The 19,638-nt window shown below is 37.1% G+C and overlaps 1 protein-coding gene across 6 annotated transcripts in view; it reads left to right on the top strand.

The window, feature by feature from the left end:
• Positions 1 to 15,704, top strand: part of HIPK3 (homeodomain interacting protein kinase 3) — a 93,688-nt gene extending 77,984 nt beyond the window's left edge. For 3 of the 6 annotated variants that reach the window (XM_045066058.1, XM_045066059.1, XM_004755947.3), the window contains exons 8-17: positions 244 to 367; positions 5,384 to 5,505; positions 5,764 to 5,891; positions 5,982 to 6,143; positions 6,295 to 6,357; positions 6,650 to 6,946; positions 7,242 to 7,382; positions 10,274 to 10,509; positions 10,806 to 10,933; positions 11,777 to 15,704. In XM_045066058.1, coding sequence (XP_044921993.1) covers positions 244 to 367; positions 5,384 to 5,505; positions 5,764 to 5,891; positions 5,982 to 6,143; positions 6,295 to 6,357; positions 6,650 to 6,946; positions 7,242 to 7,382; positions 10,274 to 10,509; positions 10,806 to 10,933; positions 11,777 to 12,253 — 1,878 coding nt within the window. In that variant the 3' untranslated portion in view covers positions 12,254 to 15,704. The remainder of the gene's footprint in view (positions 1 to 243; positions 368 to 5,383; positions 5,506 to 5,763; positions 5,892 to 5,981; positions 6,144 to 6,294; positions 6,358 to 6,649; positions 6,947 to 7,241; positions 7,383 to 10,273; positions 10,510 to 10,805; positions 10,934 to 11,776) is intronic. The other 3 variants (XM_013057972.2, XM_013057975.2, XM_013057973.2) reach the window with 3 other exon arrangements.
• The last annotated feature ends 3,934 nt before the right edge of the window (positions 15,705 to 19,638 follow it).

Raw genomic sequence — 19,638 nt, 5'->3', positions numbered from 1 at the left:
TTTGTGAAATCTTGAATATTTCAGGGACTAAAGCTCATTTATTTTATCACCTTTCACTCTGTCAGTATCCCCTACTTACCTTTCTATGCAGCAACTCTATAAATTGAATAAAACCAGTTTCTGTGTCCATTTTTATCAGTAGAAGTATGATTTTAAGAAGTGTATTCGAATTGCATTTGTAAAGCATGCATGTAGCAGTTAGAAGACTGCTCTGGATAATGCTGCCTGTGCTCATCCTTTCAGGCATTAACCACGTCCGCTCATTCAGTGGTACACCATGGAATTCCTCTGCAGGCCGGGACTGCTCATTTTGGTTGTGGTGATGCCTTTCAGCAGACCCTGATTATCTGTCCCCCAGCTATTCAAGGTACTCTTTGATTTAAATTAGACTTTAAACTTAACTTTTAAACAAACTTAGGCACCTAGTAATTAAATATGTTGCATATATTTATATAATAGTGTGCTACATTTGAATTTAATTTAAGCTGATCAGTAGCCTTTAGACCAGTGACACTCCTCTCTTGACTGGGGCTCCACTGTAATCATCACTAACAAAATGGGTCATATGATAATTATATTTCCTGTAGTGTCTAGCACAATGAAATACCTTAGTAGAAATTAACAAGTTTGGAAAGCTGTGGGATTGTCTTTAGTTGTTATCACAGCTCCAGATGTTTAGGTAAGTACCTTTTATTTGTCTGTTCTTAGGAGACATTAAAGTGACTGAGAAGTCAGTTCTTTAAATTTTGGTCAAAGAAATTCTTTTTCTTTTTCTTTTAATTTTAAATTTTTTAAATTTAAAATCAGTTAATTAACATGTAATGTATTATTTGTTTCAGGGGTACAGGTCTGTGAATCATCAGTCTTAGATCATTCTTAGCACTCACCATAGCACATACCCTCCCCAGTGTCCATCACCCAGCCACACTATCCTTCTCCCCACTCCCTGCAACCCTCAGTTTGTTTCCTGAGATTAAGAGTCTCTTATGGTTTTTCTCCCTTTCTTGTTTTGTCTTGTTTCATTTTTTTTCTGCTCTTCCCCTGTGATCCTCTGTCTTTTTTCTTAAATTCTGCATATCTGTGAGATCCTGTGATAACTCTCTTTCTCTGAGGACTTACTTCACTTAGCATTGTATCCTCTAGTTCCATCCATGTTGTTGCAAATGGCATGATTTCATTTTTTTGGATGGCTGGTCAAAGGAATTTTACCCCAAAATTTTAGAGTCTTGTTTTTTGCCCATAACTTAGGATTAAAAAGAGATTGATTTTTGACTCGATTAGATTATGTCCCTTACTTAGATAAAAAGGAAATTAAAACGTCAAGTGATACATGAGTGGCAGAATCCTTTGAAGAGCCATAAATTCTCAAACCATGGAACTTGTTAGTGGTTCTTAAAAGACAGTAGCAGCCAGTGTTATGGCTGGAATAACCAGATAAAACATGACTTATAGGTCCTTTCCTAGCATTTTGTCTTTGCTAGGCTTTAACCTCTAGTTCTGTCTTAAAGCAAGAGGTTAACTCCGGATAAGGCCCTAAGTGACTCTTGGAAGTGCAGTGGGAATACTACATAGTTTGGGGAAAGCGGTCGGTGCTCAATCAGGATGCCTGAGATATTGTCCTGTTCTCTGCCATTTGTGGTGTCATTCTAGATGAATCTGTTAACCTGTTTTCAGCCCTAGTCAAAGGAAATGGGCTGAATAGATAGTATCTTGGTGAGTTCTAACTCTAGTATTTCTGTATTGTGTGGGTTATTTGAAATTTTTATTTGATTTAAGGATTTGAGCAATGTTTCTAAAGTTCTAATATGTCCTACAGTGCCTTAAGCACTGAGGTATGTTGACTTGATTGGCTGGAAATAAGAGATGTGAAAACATGGTCACTCTGTAGCTATTTTTGTTCTGCTTTATTTTCATCTTTTATATATAATTGGATTTTCGTATAAGGTTTCAAGAGAAAGATTTGTAGCACTAAAGATAAAAAACAACCGCTTAGATGGTTGATTTTTAAGATGAAATTGTGGGCCAGGGTGGTCTGTAAGTACCTGTGATAGTAACCCATGGCTGGGAGTAATAAAAACACCCACATCATCATGATGTCAGCACTCTTGAAAATGCTGTTGTGTTTATTTCTTTGTTTTTTGTTAGTTGTTAATTATAAAAATTTCAAACCTATAAAAAAGTTCAAAAAGAGTAACATAATGCCTTCTTCCCTAGATTCAACAAATGTTAACATTTTGCCATATCTGCTCTGTCTACCTGTCTAACCATACATATATTGTTTGATAGTGATAGACATTTTACTTCTAAATACTTGAGCATGCAAGACTGATGTATGCTTCTTTGTTTTTTAATCAGTTATCATGTAAGTGGGGTCTTGACAGATGCATTTTCACTTAGATGAGTTTTTACTCTGTACTAATAAATAGATTCTTAAGTTCTTTTTTGTTGAAGTAGGCTCTGTGCTCAGTGTGGAGCCCAGTGGAGCTTGAACTTATCTTGAGATCAAGAGCTGAGCTGAGACCAAGATTTGGATACTTAACCAATGAAGCCACCCAGGCACCCCAGATTCTTTTCTAATAATTTCCCCCTGTTTACCAAACAGTCAATTTGAGTCAACTTGAGGGTCACTCACTTGCAGTGTGGATTAGCTCATCAAGATTCAGAATAGCAGTTCTTTTTTTCAGAGCCTACCTTCTGTTTGTAGCAAAAATTTAAAAGGCTTATGAGACACATTTCTAAACATAGTCAAACATCATTCTTCAAACATTCAGTGAGACATCAGAGAAATCTTTTCTCTTTGAATGTGCCTTATAGTTGATAAAAGATTAGTAACTTTTCTATACATTATACATATGCCAACAGCTATATGATCGATTCATAATGACGGTAGCAAGGAAAAGGAGATACCAGCAGACTCATTAACTTTTTAAATGTCAAGAACAATATTTGCAAACTATAATTAGCAGTTAAGACAAAGGAAAATGCTTGTTAGCTTGTGTAATAGGTACATTGTAGCAGGACATGAGGGTTTTGTAAATATGTTGGCTCATCATTTCTTGTCTTAGTATATTGTCTAGCTTTCCCTCTAATCTGCTTTAGGATCCCTGTAGAAAATCCCAATATTGGTCTTCTTACTGCTTTCACTCATAATATGCTCCCAGTCCATTTTGAAGAAACATCTTACTTTATTTTTTTATTTTTAAGGATTTTATTTATTTATTTGGCAGAGAGGTAGAGAGCACAAGTAGGTAGAGCAGCAAACAGAGGGAGAGGGAGAAGCAGGCTCTCTGCTGATGCAGGGCTGGATCTCAGGATCCTGGGATCATGATCCTAGGATTATGACCTGAGCTGAAAGCAGATGCTTAATGACTGAGCCACCCAGGTGCTCCTGAAAAAACATTTTAAATAGTTATTGGGCAGCTGTTGGGGAGCAGTTATGGAACCATTATAGTTTGTATTTTAAGTAAATTTTGTGTCTGTCCCACTTTCCATTTTTTACTTGGAGGGTACAGTGTATAGGTTCATCATGCCTTTCATATATTCCCCCTGCTATACATATAACATGTAGATATAGCTATATTGGTACCTTTTTAAGGTTAAGAAAGATTTAGGCAAGCTCTTATTTAACAAATTTGAGTGTACATTAAACAAGTATTTAACATTATTTTGGCAGTCTGAAGAGCTAGTTATTCATCCCCTCTGGTTGAAAGCTGCTGTTTTAGAATCAAATACATTTCAACAAAATTCTCCTGTTGTACTAGAACAGTCTTTAAGCTTTTGTGCCTACTGTGCAGGTATTAAAGCAGATCTAATCAAACAAAGATGAAGTTTCAGCTAACCTAATAACTATATAGAAAATTGGGATCTTAACCACATTGAAGTTAATAAAAATAAGTTAGACCTCATGAGGAGAGAAGATAATAGGAGAATTCTTCTCATTATAAGGCATCAATTATGAGGATAATTTAAGGGCAGCTTGATTTTTGTTGGGATTTGAGAATTCGCTCTGTCCTTTTATCCTTGTCCAAATGAATTCTGCTTTTTTCTCTGATGAGATTATCTATTGCCGCCATATATCTACACTGCCTGGGTACGCTTATATTTTATTTCTTGGAGAATTTGCTGATCAAGACATGCTTTTTGGAAGAGTGAGGTCAGTTTAAACTTAATTCTAGCTTTTTAGGTGGAGCATAGTGGGTAGAACACCCTGGTGGTAGGAGAAAAGCCTCTGTGAAGAAAAATAAACACAACCAGATTCACATTCTCTTTAGGATTAACACTTATAATGTATTTGTGCAATAAAATTATAGGGTTATTTTTCAGTAGTAAAATAAAACAGTTGTAGTATTTTTCTCTTACGACTGATCAGAAACATGTAAGATCACATTTATGCAAAAACTACTGATACTGAAATAATCTGGCAGCCCATGTTGAAAGTCATTGCTCAGGAGACTGGAACTGTAAATAGTGAATTTATTCTCATAACTGAGCTTTCTGAGCTTGGAGAGTGTCGTCCCTAAAATCTTGAGTCATTTGAGGTGATACTATTTCACTGTCTCAAAGTTTAATATGAAACAGTATTTGCAAGGTACTTTTGCAATATATGACATAGAAGTATTAACAGGATTAACATGACTGGCAGTCCTGCTTTCTAATTTTCCTAGTGGGTGAGCAAAGTGGAACATATTTGTCTTGGAGTTCAGTAGCTTTCTCTTAGGAATACTAGTACAGTAAGCCGCATTGGTCAAAACTCAGCTGTATTATCATATTAGGCATGAAAGATTATTTTTGCTTTATCTTTGGAGATTGAAATGAGTGTGTCACCCCTGAATTTTCTTGACTCAGGTAAACCATCATAGTCATTGAAATGTGAAGTTAAGATGCATTTAACCTCCTTTGATGCCAAAAGTGTAAGATCCTGTTAGAGTTCTTAAAGAAGAGAATTCTAAGCATAGCTGAGTTTGTATGAGAAGATATGTACATTACCTGCTAGATCAGTATGTTGGGCTGGACTCACCTTTCCATGTCCTTTATCATAGTGGCAAAACTATTTAAAAAGGAAATAAAGCTAGAATAGCAAACTTTAAAAGGAATGGGAGGTTTCAAGAAAAATAAATGATTGGATTTGGTGGTGTGCATTTTAAAGCAGTAGAAGGAGAAGCTTTATATCAATTTTTGGAATGATGTACCATTAGGTAGGTAGAAGGAACCTCGCTTTCCTAATAGATTGCTTTGTTAATGCTATGAACATTTTATGTCAGAGATGGTTTTAAAATCCTAATCAGAATTTTAGAAATTCTTTGAATTTAAAAGAGTTTTGTAAATGAACTCAGAGAAATAGTTTTTGATTTAAGAACTGTGTTTTCTTTTTCCTTTGTCATAGGTATTCCTGCAACACACGGTAAACCTACTAGTTATTCACTAAGAGTAGATAACACAGTTCCCCTTGTAACTCAGGCCCCAGCTGTACAGCCACTACAGATCCGACCCGGAGTTCTCTCTCAGGTTGGTAATAATTTATTATTTTTGCACATGTACTGTCATTCTTATTCTCAAGTAAGGCACTGATCTACTTGTAATATACCAGCCTGTGCTGCTGAGAAATAGTGAAAGTGATCTGGATGGGAATTCTGTCTTCTGTAGTTATTGGCTTTGACTTTTACATAATTATTAATGATTGTTACTGTAATGTATTTTTGATTTTAATATGGAGTATTGATGAATTACTTGTAACTCACAGGCTTTTCTTTGCTTCTGGTTTAGCAGACCTGGTCTGGCCGAACGCAGCAGATGCTCGTACCTGCCTGGCAGCAGGTCACACCCATGGCTCCTGCGACTACTGCGTTAACCTCTGAGGGGGTGGCTGGTTCCCAAAGGCTCGGAGACTGGGGGTAAGTTAAAAACGAAAATACTTGTTTGTGAAGTTTGCAAAATACATCTTGCTCTAGAAGGGATTCAGTTTTTCTAAACTTTCTCCCTAGGAAAATGATTTCACACAGTAATCATTATAGCTCAGTGATGCCACAACCTCTTCTAACCAATCAGATAACTCTATCGGCCCCGCAGCCAATTAGTGTGGGCATCGCGCATGTTGTGTGGCCTCAGCCTGCCACTGTGAAGAAAAACAAGCTGTGCCACAACAGGTCAGTGTTCGTAGTTTAACTTTCCTCTGCATTTTGAAAATTAGTCTTTAAATTTTGCATGTACACTAAAGGGTCACTCTGTTTTATTCAAAATGACCTCTTTGATAGCTTTGTTACAAACACTAAGCCAGCTCCCTTCTCAATTTCTCAGAGGTATTTTGGTAAAACTAATGGAATGGGAGCCAGGAAGAGAGGAAATAAATGCTTTCAGTTGGTAAGATTGTCTTTATTGCCCTTTTGATTTATTATCTACGTATTATTTTAGACAATTTTAGACACTCAGATACCTCATTGACCAAGAAATGACCATTTTAATGTATGTAACTGCAATCTACAGTGATAGTTCTAGAGATAATATATTTATAAAATGATCTCTATGTTAGTATGTTATATACATGATCTTGAACACATGAAGCTTCACATTGTTCATTTTAACAAAATGTCTTAGAAAAATGTAATGTGTATATTTTGATTATAGGAATGACACATTATTCCTTTGTTTGCAGGAGTAATTCGTTGCAGAATACGATTGTCCCACATTCAACATTTATTTCTCCAAAGATCGTAAATGGGAAGGATGTCGAAGAAGTACGTTGTATAGAAACACAGGACAATCGTAACTCAGAAGCAGAGGCAAGAGACTGTTGTGAAACATCTGTCCGGCAGGACTCTGATGAATCAGTTTCCGACAAACAGCGGCAAACCATCATCATTGCTGACTCCCCAAGCCCAGCAGTGAGTGTGATCACTATTAGCAGTGACACTGATGAGGAGGAGCCAGCCCAGAGACACTCACTCAGAGAGTAAGTGCCCAAAGCAGTTCGTAGTGTTGGTGCCACATCCTTACGTAGTGATGGCGCCCTCTGGTGTGCTGAAAAACACCTTTCTGGGACTTACCTCTGGTCTGTCAATGTCCTTTGGAGTAGACATCCTGAATAGTAATTAACATGATTATTATAGTATTTCTCCTCTATTAGTAAACTGTAGGTTTTTGTCCACATAGGGCATGCTGAACTGCTTCATATCCTTAATTAAATAATGGAAATTTGGGCTGCTTCTCATTTTTGACCTATGGTTTTCCCATCCCTCTTTTGCTAGATGTAAAGATAGTCTGGATTGTGAAGCTTGCCAGAGCACTTTGAATATCGATCGGATGTGTTCATTAAGTAGTCCTGACAGTACTTTGAGCACCAGCTCCTCAGGGCAGTCCAGCCCATCCCCTTGCAAGAGACCGAACAGGTAAGGGAATCTGTGGTGGCATACCGTGAATACTGGGTCTGCTGAAAATCCTGTAATTTCTTTTGTTCTTTATGCAAGTAAGTGCCTGTCAGTTTACCACAGTGCCTTCTCTCATGAATATAATTTTTTAACGAGATTGCTTTTTAGAAACTTGAGTTTTTTGTTTGGTTGTGGTTTTTTTGTTTGTTTATTTGATACATATTATAGAGAGACAGCACAGCAGGGAGAGTGGCAGACAGAGGAAGTGGTAGAAGCAAGCTCCCTACCGAGCAGAGAGCCTGATGCAGAACTTGATTCCAGGACCCTGGGATCTTGACCTGAGCCCAAGGCAGATGTGTAACTGACTGAGTCACCCAGGCACCCCTAGAAACTTGGGTTTTAAGTAATGCTTTTCTTTTATTGTTGTAGACCACATCTAAATGAAAAATTGAGCTTCTAATAAATGAGTTTTAAAGAATCATTTGTTTTTGAAAGGGTAGAAAAAGCCATGTCCTCAAGTTCTTCATAGACTACAATTATTACTTCAATTTGGAATAAGAATATACAGCAAAATAAATATTTTGGGAAAATAAAAGGAATTTGTGCATAATGAAGTAATAACCCACTGTCAGTAAGATATCCAATATGATTTTTTTCTCTCATTAGTGATTGATCTGCATGGTTTTACTTTCGTTTCCTACTCTTTTTTTGGCCAGGGACTTGCATTGCCACTAAAGTAGTGAGCTTTTCCTCATCAGCGTGCTATCCCAGCACATGAAGAGATAAACCATAAAGATCTCAGTAAAATACATTTGATTTCAACTGTTAGAAATTCTTTTTTTAGTGGAAACAAAATTTGAAAAATTCTTAAGTCTTAATTTTATACAGTTGTTTTCTCTTTTTTTCTTAGTTGGGAAATACAGTATTGAATATTTTGGAAGACGTAAAGACGTTTTAACACATCTTTTTGTGAACTGCTTATAAAATGGTTTGGCAGTTGACATATATATACATTTCTTTAAATATGTATATCTATATAAAATATATTATATAAATGTACAAATAAATATAACTAAAAGTATATATATAGGGGCGCCTGGGTGGTTCAGTGGGTTAAGCCTCTGCCTTTGGCTCAGGTCATGATCTCAGGGTCCTGGGATTGTGCCCTACATTGGGCTCTCTGCTCAGCAGGGAGCCTGTTTCCTCCTCTCTCTCTGCCTGCCTCTCTGCCTACTTGTGATCTCTGTCTGTCAAATAAATAAATAAATAATCTTTTAAAAAATATTTTTTAAAAGTACATATATAAAAAGAGATTCTTCAAATTGTTAAGTGTGAAATGAATGATTAAAATAGACCATCACTAAGTCAGTCAGAGAAAAACAATTATCATGTGATCTCACTGGTATGAGGAATTTGAAAAACAAGACAGTGGATCATAGGGGAAGAGAGGGAAAAAGTGAAACAAGATTTAAAAAAAAAAAAAGATTTTATTTATTTATTTGAGAGAGAGTGAGAGAAAGCACGAGCGAGGAGAAGGTCAGAGGGAGAAGCAGACTCCCTGTGGAGCTGGGAGCCCAATGCGGGACTCGATCCTAGGACTCCGGGATCATGACCTGAGCCGAAGGCAGTCGTCCAAACAACTGAGCCACCCAGGCGTACCAAAAATGAAACAAGATTAAACCAGAGAGGGAGACAAACCATAAGAGACTCTTAATCTCAGGAAACAAACTGAGGATTCTTGGAGTGGAAGGGAGTGGGAGGGTTGGGGTGACTGGGTGATGGACATTGGGGAGGGTATGAGCTGTGGTAAACATTGAGAATTATGTAAGACTGATGAATCATGGACCTGTACCCCTGAAATAAATAATACAGTATATGTTAATTAAAAAAAAAAGAGAGAGCATCACTGCTCTCTCCAAGAGGGGAGAGATTTTCATGGCCTGAGGGAGACAGGAAAAGAAGGGAATAGGGGCCTCTGGCTAGGCCTTTAGAGAGATGGGGAAGACCTTTCAGATCATGGTTTAGTTAAAAGAACCCCAATTACCACTAAAGATAATGAATCCTAACATTGGAGTTTAATTTCATGTCACATGAAATTGACAGTAGGTCACATGATTATGTTTTTATATTTCGTTTAATTATCCAGAATAGTGGATCTTTTGTAGGGTTGTTTTGTTTTGTTTTGTTTTGTTTTGTTTTTTAAGATTTTACTTATTCATTTGACAGAGAGAGGGAGGCAACACAAGCAGGGGGAATGACAGGGGGAGAAGCAGGCTTCCCGCTGAGAAGGGATCCCAACATGGGGCTTGATCACAGTATCCTGGGATCTTGACCTGAGCCAAAGACAGATGCCCGATGACCAAGCCACCCAGGCGCCCCTCTTTTATAGTGTCTTGATAAGATTTTCTGTAGTTTATAATGTGGAATTTTTTTTTTTAAGATTTTATTTATTTATTTGACAGAGATCACAAGTAGGTAGAGAGGCAGGCAGAGAGAGAGGGGGAAGCAGGCTCCCCACCGAGCAGAGAGCCCGATGCGGACCTCGATCCCAGGACCCTGAGATCATGACCTAAGCTGAAGGCAGAGGCTTAACCCACTGAGCCACCCAGGCACCCTATAAAGTGGAATTTTATAAACCACTAGTAAGAATGAAGTGGGAAGGGAAAGGAGAGAAAATAAAGTCCCAAAATGTTGTACCTAAACAGAATAGAAGATTAGGGTTAACTGTCTGAATAGAGAAGTAACGTGAAAGTCTAGAAAGTCTATGAAGAAAAGGTTATTGGACAAGGAAGAATTTATAATTAGATAAGAAATAACTGAATGAAATTCTCATTAATTTACTAGAGCCTGGATAGTACTTAACTTTAGATGTAATGTTGAAAAACATTACTCATAAAAATACTCTCTTGTAGCATGTCAGATGAAGAACAGGAAAGTGGTTGTGATACTGTGGATGGCTCTCCAACGTCAGACTCTTCGGGACATGACAGTCCCTTTGCAGAGAGTAGCTTTGTGGAAGACACTCATCAGAACACGGAGCTCGTGACCTCGGCCAACACAGAGACCAAACCAGCTGTTTGTACTGTTGTGGTGCCACCAATGGGACTAGAGAATGGATTAAATGCCGATGACCATATGGCCAACACGGGTAAACTGAGTCTGCCCTATTTCCCTTATTAGCCCTTCAAAAAGTCTTAATTTGGGAACCTTAGAGAATAACATTGCCAGAAGTCACCTCTCAATTTCCAACTTGACCTGCCAAATCTGTCACAGAAAGGAAATCTTTCCTAATATTATTTGGTGCTGTGAACCATGAGATGCTTTTTCTCTTTATGTAATTTTAAAGTTTGTCAAATCAATACTGTATAAAATATCTAAAAACCTTTCTGATCTTTACATGAGAAGGGGAAAGCATCAACTGTCTACTGTTTTGTTCGTTGCCAGATTCTATATGCCAGCCATTAATAAAAGGCCGATCCGCTCCTGGGAGATTAAACCAGCCTTCCACGGTGGGTAATCGTCAGCAGAAACTGACATCAGCATTCCAGCAGCAGCATTTGAATTTCAGTCAGGTATGTTCCATGAAGTCACAAGAGTCTTTGGGATTCAAAATTAGTGGTGTTTCATTTTGGGGGAAAAAAGATTCTGACACTGTACGCAGTCTTGAGAAATGTATCCCTTTTCATCTCACGTACTAAGGAGAATTCGGTCTCATGCAGATTATCCATAGAACCTGAATTCTTCAGAAAGATTAGGCTTTTAGATTCTCTCAAATAATTTTTTAGTATGTCTCTTGTCTTAGTGTCCTCCACTCAGAATGCACACTACTGGATCGATGGCTGCATTTGTTGTGTCAGTCATGGTAATAGTCACACCTTACTGAGTCCTTTCCATCTGGTCAGAGTTGTACCCGGCAGTTGTGATTCACTTTGGGAAAGAAAAGAGAATAGATGTTGGAGTCAGACCTGTGTTCAGATCCTGGCTTTACCGGGTACTATGCATATTACCTTGGCCAGATCTCTTCAACAAATCTGGACCACTGTTAGTGGGAATAATTGCTATGTTGTAGGGTTGTTTTGAAATTAAATAGTGTCACCTTACATACGTTGTTAAGCTTTCCATAAAATAAGTGCTCCACAAATGGTAGTGATTGGTAGTGATGGGGGATGGTGATACCAGTAGCTTTGGTAGTGGCAATGTTATATTATTATAGTACATAGTAATAAATATTACATGTTTAATATTAATATGTACAAAACTGGTATTTTACTCTGTGTTAAGTAGAAGTGGAGATCTGAGAGAAGAGCTGTGGTTGGTCAGTCACAGAGTATATCATAATTTCCCTTTTTTCCTTCTTTTTAACTTATAAAATATGTATTCAGTCTTTTTTTTTTTTTGTCTGTGTTTTTGGATAGGTTCAGCACTTTGGATCTGGGCATCAAGAGTGGAATGGAAACTTCGGACATCGAAGACAGCAAGCTTATATACCTAACAGTGTGACCAGTAATCCATTCACTCTTTCTCATGGAAGTCCCAATCACACAGCTGTGCATGCCCATCTGGCTGGAAATGCACACCTTGGAGGACAGCCTACTCTACTTCCATACCCATCATCAGCTGCCCTCAGTAGTGCTGCACCAGTGGCCCACCTCTTAGCCTCTCCATGTACCTCAAGACCTATGTTACAGCATCCAACTTACAATATCTCTCATCCCAGTGGCATAGTTCACCAAGTCCCGGTGGGCATAAATCCCCGTCTGTTACCATCCCCAACCATTCATCAGACTCCGTACAAACCAATCTTCCCACCACATTCTTACATTGCAGCATCACCTGCATATACTGGATTTCCATTGAGTCCAACAAAACTCAGCCAGTATCCATATATGTGAAAACTCAAAAAGAGTATGTTGAGGAAGCTCAATGATATAAACATTTGATTAAAAATAAAAACATGGTATTTAATAAATATTAGCCATGGCACAAGAAAATTATTTTTGAATCATGTAGACTTGGGTGCAATTTAAACAACTTTGAGCTTTAAAAAAAAACTCACTTTTAATGTGTTTTGCACATTTGGTATAACTTGTCTTTGGTCATGTATCTTCTTATGTAGTAACTCTAGACAGGTGACTTATGGGAGCAGAAGTCCAGTTTTGCTCCTGCTATTTTTTATAAAATTGCCTTCTAACTAGTGCAAGACACATCCACATTTGGGAAGCCATTCTGTGTACAGACTTAGAGCAACAGATGCACATATGTCAGAATTACAGCATACAAGTGAATTGTATTATCTGTGTCTTAGTGTATAAATGTTGGGTCACTTACCTAAGAAATTGAGCTATTGTTCTTTACATTTGCATGTGTCTTTGCATGGGCAAAACATTGCCTAGACTTTGCTCTTAAATGTTGTTCTAATAATCTCAGCTGCATTGTAAACCGTTCCCACACATAGTGCCTTAAATATTTGAGGTTGTTAATGTTATTACCTATATATAAATGTTGAGGACTGCAGCACTTAAAATTCAGATCTACTCTTTAGTTTTCTTTTGATAGAGTAATGTTCATTTTTGGTTTTGTGTGGTATGATTTCAGGTTGTTAGCTGTTTTTTCCTTACTAAGAGGGCAGCATGTTTGCTATAGCTGAATTCTGCTGTCTGATTTTTCAGAATGATCTAGCTTCAAGAAAAGCAAGCAGTTAGTAGTGCTTAAGAAAAATTGATTCAGTATCTAATGGATAGTTGATATCTGTCACAACACAGCATTTTATATACTGTTAAGTGAAACTGCAATACAATCTAAGTTTATTTTGGGCGTGTTTGCTATATAATTGGATTTAATAAAATGTTTAGAGGTGCAGTAGGCATGACTTTGAGTAGATAATGAAAGAAAATGCAAAATGCTCATTGATTCATGATGTGGTTTCATCTTAGCTTGGGCAAACCATGCAGTATTTAATAAATAGTAGCAGAATATTTACTATTGAAGCTTGAAAAGATGTGAGTTCTTTGTGTGCAATTTTTCATTTATGCATGTGAGAAGATTTTTTTTTTTTTTAAGTATTTTTTACATTGTAGTACTTGTTTTGCTTGTTGGTGGTGTTTGCTTATTTAATACATTCCGTCAGGGACAGAAATTACATGCTTTTTCTTTCCTAGGAAGTGTGTCTTGGGTTTTTCCCTTATTTTCTTTTTTTTCTTTTTTGGTGGTGGTGGTTATGTTTAAATGAAGTTGCTTTTACAGCACCAAAGACTTAATCATCCATTTCCTATATAAAAGGTAGCTACTTTTTTGCATAGACCTCAAGTATATTGTAGTGTAGAGGTGGAATTTAAGGAAAGGTATTAAACAGGCTGTGTTTTAGCTTATGGGCAAGTAATAAATTGTATCATTTATCTTGAATGTATCATAGATAAGCTGCTATATAACGATTGCCACTTCAGATAGCTGTGAAATTAGGTGATTAACTAGTTGTTATTTAGCCTTCTAATTTCTGTATAAGTCTAATTACATGAAATAGAAGTTGGGGTTTTGATTTTTTACTTTGCTTTTCTGTTTGGAGTGTCATTGTAACTACTGTATTGTAAATGATGGAAAATAATTGCATATGTTATTTTGGGGTGTGTTATTTGCATCAGTATTTTATCTCTATTAATGTTTGTGCTCATCACTGCATATAAAAAACTTGGATGTATCAATGTAACTTAATTTTTTATTTTCATACTGGCATTGTAGACACTTGAGAAAGCTGTATCTTGCAGGCTTGACTTAACTTTTTTTCCTTTAAAATCTGGAATATAATCTTACAGCATTTACTGGAATAAACAGTACAAAGCATTTGAGTGTAAAACTCCTCAAATGTTTTGGATTTACAGCATTTCTTTGATAAATGAATTGCATACCACTAGTACAGTCTAATATAGCGTTGACAATAAGCTAATAGTGGATAAACTTTTCTTTACTCCATTAACACAAGCAGTGTTTTATTTAATAATCATCAATGAAATAAATGTGCCTGACATTGATTTTAAAAATTACAGTATTAGATCATAAAATTAAAACCAGCAGTACATTTTTAGTCACACTGAAAATGAAGGACTTAATTTTCCCCACAGGTTTCAGTGTTTTTAGTAATCAATTCTATGCATTTTATATAAATAAAAAAATATATATATACATATATATTACACAGAAAAAGGAGTAGCCTAAGATTAATTTAAAAGATTATTTACAGATGGCAAATTTATGGAGTCACTATTTAAGTAAACTTGCTGCCCTCCACAGCTTATTAATTTTATTTATATGGTCCGGCAGATCACTGGTATCTGCTCACTTCTTGGAACAGAATCAATGCTGGCCACGGATGTTTCAGAAACACCAAGTGCAAAGGATCGATTTCTGTTTGTACAACAGGTACAAAACTGGCGCAGTTTTACTTTCATCCAGGGCCGTATTTACTACCCTGAAATGTCGTATTTTCTGTATTTCACTTCCAAGACTCAGATGGTCTCATTAAATGGACAGTAAATGTTTTCGTAATAGTGAAGTGTGATAGAGTCGTACCCTGGTTGAGTACACTGCTCTTAACCGATTCTAATCATGGGCTTTTTAATGTTTTAAAAATTAAAAATGTCAAAATTCTGCTAACTTCTAAATTCAACATACCAACAAGAGAATTTGGATTTATACCTTTAACTCTTTAAAACCATTTTACCGGTTTTCTTTGGTTTTACTGCTTTCTTAAATAAAACACTGCATGACTTCCAAGTTGCATATTTGCATAATATTTTAATTTGCAATTTTTTTTAAACCAAATACCCTGATATTTACTTTTCTTTTCCTTCAGGGTGTTTAAATATGTTAGTATAGTAGAAAAGCCTTTTCACTTTTTCAAATCTCTACTACTAATTTTAATCTTGGTTTGTGTTATGTAAAAGTTAAATCATACACTGCAAGGTGTAGGAAGATTTGTTTTAATGAACCCAATGATATAGATTTGATTACTAAGTTTGAACTGTTAACTGTTTAACAATTTTAGACTTGTGGCTTTCTTTCTTTGGTTTGTTTTTGCTTTTACTTCCATGCTACACTAGTTTGCCATGTAGCAATTGCACTGTGCAATATTACAATAAGGACTGGGAAAATTTTTATGGATGTAATGTCTATTACGGTTTGCGCTAGTATTTCTCTCTAGTTCTCAGTGATTTAAATGTGACCAAGCCTTCTGTACTTTGTCACAAAAAGCGGGTTTTCCAGGTGACTATTTTGGTGAGTGTCAAAATAAGAATTTATGGTGTATTACTGTCGATTCACTTTGAATTAAAATATATATATTGCAGCAAACAGCTTGTTGCCTTTTTTTCCACCCAGGACTGCTTACAGGGGAGGGAAGAGAAGAGGCAGTGACACTTAGTAGCTAACTTACATCAGTCATCTAGTTTAACTCTCAGAACCACTTGTGAGATAGGTATTATTTTCACCATTATGTAAATAAATGAAGAAATAGTTTCACAATATTTAGATAAGGTGTCCAGAGTCCCAAGGCTGAGTGGTGAATCTCATCTCTGAACAAGGCTGCCTAGTCATAACTAATCCACTTTCCACCAGTTCTTTTTGTTTTTGTTTTAAAGATTATTTATTTGAGGGACATTATCTGCAGGAGCAGGGGGAGGGGGCAGAGGGAGAGAGAATGTCCAGCAGACTCCTTGCTGAGCATGGAGCCTGATGTGGAGCTTGATCTCATGACCGGGAGATTGTGACCTGAATCTTAACTGACGGCCCCCCTCCAGGCCCCTCCACTAGTTCTTTTTAAACTGAGACCTGAGGCAGTGCGCCAGAGGTCCTGCACCTACCAGGTAACCACAGCCTATTTCCTCTGAATTTTGTTTCCTTGAATATTCTTTGAAGTGAATATTTCTGTTTAATATGGTTGAATGAAGAGTAGGGAATTCACACGTATTTTTAAGATGTAAAACATGAGACTTCAAGGGATGCCTGGGTGGTGCAGTCGGTTAAGTGTCCAACTCTTGATTTCAGCTGAGATCATGATCTCAGGGTCATGAGGTCGAGCCCTGTGTTGGGCTCTGTGCTGGGCGTGGAACCTGCTTAAGGTTCTCTCTCTCCTGCCCCTACCCCTCCTTGCTCACTCATGCTCCGTCTCTCTCTAGAAAAACAAGCATGAGACTTCAGGAGAATGTTGTTGTAGTAGGCCAATTTAACTTACGTCCTCAAATAAAATCTCATACTTCAAGGATTGGACTTACTAAGAATTATTTTATTTTATTTTATTTTTTAAGATTTTATTTGTTATTTCTGTAGAGTGGGGAGCCTGATTTGGGGCTCTATCCCAGGACCCTGGGATCATGCTCTGAGCCAAAGGCAGATGCTTAACCAACTAAGCCACCCAGATGCCCCAAGGATTGCACTTTAGAGGAACATTAGTAGGAGAGTTTGGGGGTGGGGGGAACATTCTACCAGAACAGTGAGAATACATAATCTCTTGGCAAACTTTTAATTGAAGTATAACAGGCACTTTTGTGTCTGGTTTCTCTTGTTCGACATCTTTTCTGTAAGATGCATCCATACTGTGTTTAGCAGTGACTCATTTATTCCCATTGCTGTATAGTGTTCTTTTGTGTGCTTATATAATAATTTGTTGGATGGTGTTTTTGATCATACTTTTTGGAGATCATGGGTATGTATTTCCTTAGGATATATATGCAGCGATGGAGCTGGGTCATAGGCTGTACGTAGGTTCCACATTATTAGATTCTAAAATAATATTCCAAAGTGGTTAAATTCAGTTTACCCTCAATAGCAGTAAAATGAGAGTTCCAGTTACTTTATGTCCTCACACATTATATTTTTTTCTTTCATTTTAGTCATTCTTGTGGGTGTGAGTTATTCAAAGTAATGCGAAGTTTTCCATTTAGCCCAAAGCACTGGTCCTACATATAGATGAGATCCAGATTTTGCAATTTACTGGAAAGTAGAGTAAATTGGCTTCTTGAGAAAATAAGTTTCTCCACTATCTGGAAGTAGGGCGTTCCTATGACACCTTCTGTAAGCCAAAATGGTGTAAAGAAGCAATTACCATTAATTTTAATGGAAGAACTTTTGAGCTTTCCTAGACCCAAAAAATAAGCTCTCTTAGGTTATTCCAATCCCTTAGGATGGAGATAAAAGTACAGATGTTTATAAACACAGTTCAAAGCTCTGGCTGATTGTGGCGCTGGGCTACTGAGCCTAGTTCCCCAGGAGGGAGCTTGGTGGGACCAATCTCTAAGCTCTGGCGGGTGCTGCCTCTCTACTGGCTTTCTACAAACAGACGCTGCTGAAGGCTGTTTTCGTTTTTGCCTCTTCCAAAAAACCGAAATCCTCTTTAGGCTAGCAAAAACAGGTGCTGATACCAGTTTTTCTTAAAAGGGAAGAAGTGCCATAATCTAAACAGCCATTTTAAATGGACAAAGAGATATTTTTTAAAAAATGTCTTTTAAGATGAAAAAGCCTTTGAGCAACATGTATAAACCATTCAGTCAGTACTTAGCACAGTGCTGGGCACACAGTAGGTCTCATGAGTCATTCAGTAACACGAAGCATTTATTATGTTTCAAGCATTATATACTAGGCATATATCAGTGGACAAAACAGGAGGTTTTCTAGCTTTTACTTATCTTCCTATTAGCGGGAGGGAACAATTCAAAGCGAGTAAGTCCACTTAGGGTAAGTGGGATGCGTGGGATATACTGATTAAGTGACCGAGCAGGGCAAGTCAGGGAATGCCTCAGTGAGAAGATGAGGCTTGGGTTGCGACAAGGAGATGCTAGCCAGCTATGCAGAGAAGAGTATCTGGGGGAAAGAACAGCAAGTGCAGTAGGGCTAAATCAGGAATGAGTTTTCATATGGGCAAACCAGAAAAGTGGCTTGTGACACTGGAGAAAAAAAGCGTGCAAGTGGGAGCCGAAGCTAGAGGATTGAACTAGAGGCGTGACCATGCAGCCCTCCGCCAAACAAAGGAGTCTAGATTTAATGCCAGATGTTATGGGATGCCTTGGGAGGACTTTAAGCAGGCAGGCAGGCAGGGCCAGAAGGGAACCTGGAAGACCAGATAGGACGAGGTCGTTGAAATAGCTCAGATGAGAGATGACAGATACCAATCCTTTGTCAAGACGTTTGTATTATGAACATTTTCTCCCTTGCCCTTTCAATTCTTCACAGGGTGTTTGGAAGAGCAAAGGCTTCGAATTTTGATAGAGTCCAGTTTCTCAGTATATTCCTTTATGGCTTGTGCTTTTGTGTCCTAAGAAATTTTGCCTATCTCATAGATGCAAAGACTTTTCTTCTTTTTTCTTTGCCAGAAGTTTCATGGTTTTAAGTTCTACTAGGTCTGTGACTCATGTCATGCTAAATTTTTTGTCAGTTTTTTTCATTTCATGGCATTATTTTACTTTACAAGAACCCATGTATTTCTCTAATTAGAAGTATGGTCATTTGAAATAGAAAAAAATGTTAATATTTCTTATTTTTTCATTCATAAGAATAATACATTATTACATTGTACTTGGGAAGTGCAGAAAAACAGATTTTGAAAACTCATCAAAATACGAGTGTTCAGAGGGTTAAAATAATATAAGCAATTTTAGATCCTGATCCTTCCAGCTTGTAACACGAGCATCTTGCACATTTTACGACTTCAGAAACATTTCAAATGCCAAAATGTGAAATTTAGAGGTGATCGACTGTATTCTAATCATTGCTTATTTCCTCAGTGACCATGGAGAAGCCAAAGAATTTACTTATTTTTCTTACATCAGATTTTCATACTATTTTAAGCCAGTTCTTTAATTTAAGAAAATATAAACAGGAACAAAAGAGGAAGCCCTCAATCCAGATTCACTAGTGAATATTTGGCATGCTGGCTTCATCTCTATTTACGTATAATTTTTAAATGGAACCATTTGTGGATAATCATGGCCCCTAAATAATTAGATGGCGTCTGAAGAATGACCTTCTTCAACTAACCACAAAACTTCATAATACCCAGCAAAATTAATGATTTTATAGCATCCATTCCATATTCAAATTTGCCCAGTTGTTTCAATATCTTCCCTTCTCCCCTCAACTCCAGGAACCCCATCAAGGTTTATCCATTACATTTGGTTATGACATGTATCTTTGACTACTTTTAATTCAGAGCAGTCCTCTATTTTTATGACATTTTTGAAGAATTTAGGCTAGAATGTCCTACATTCTGAATTTGTTTCTACACGTTAACTCG

The sequence above is a fragment of the Mustela putorius genome, unplaced genomic scaffold, assembly GCF_011764305.1.
Source record: "Mustela putorius furo isolate JIRA1106 unplaced genomic scaffold, ASM1176430v1.1 tig00003859_pilon_pilon_pilon, whole genome shotgun sequence".
In the NCBI taxonomy this organism is placed as follows: domain Eukaryota; kingdom Metazoa; phylum Chordata; class Mammalia; order Carnivora; family Mustelidae; genus Mustela; species Mustela putorius.
This window is presented reverse-complemented; position numbering and strand designations above follow the sequence as displayed.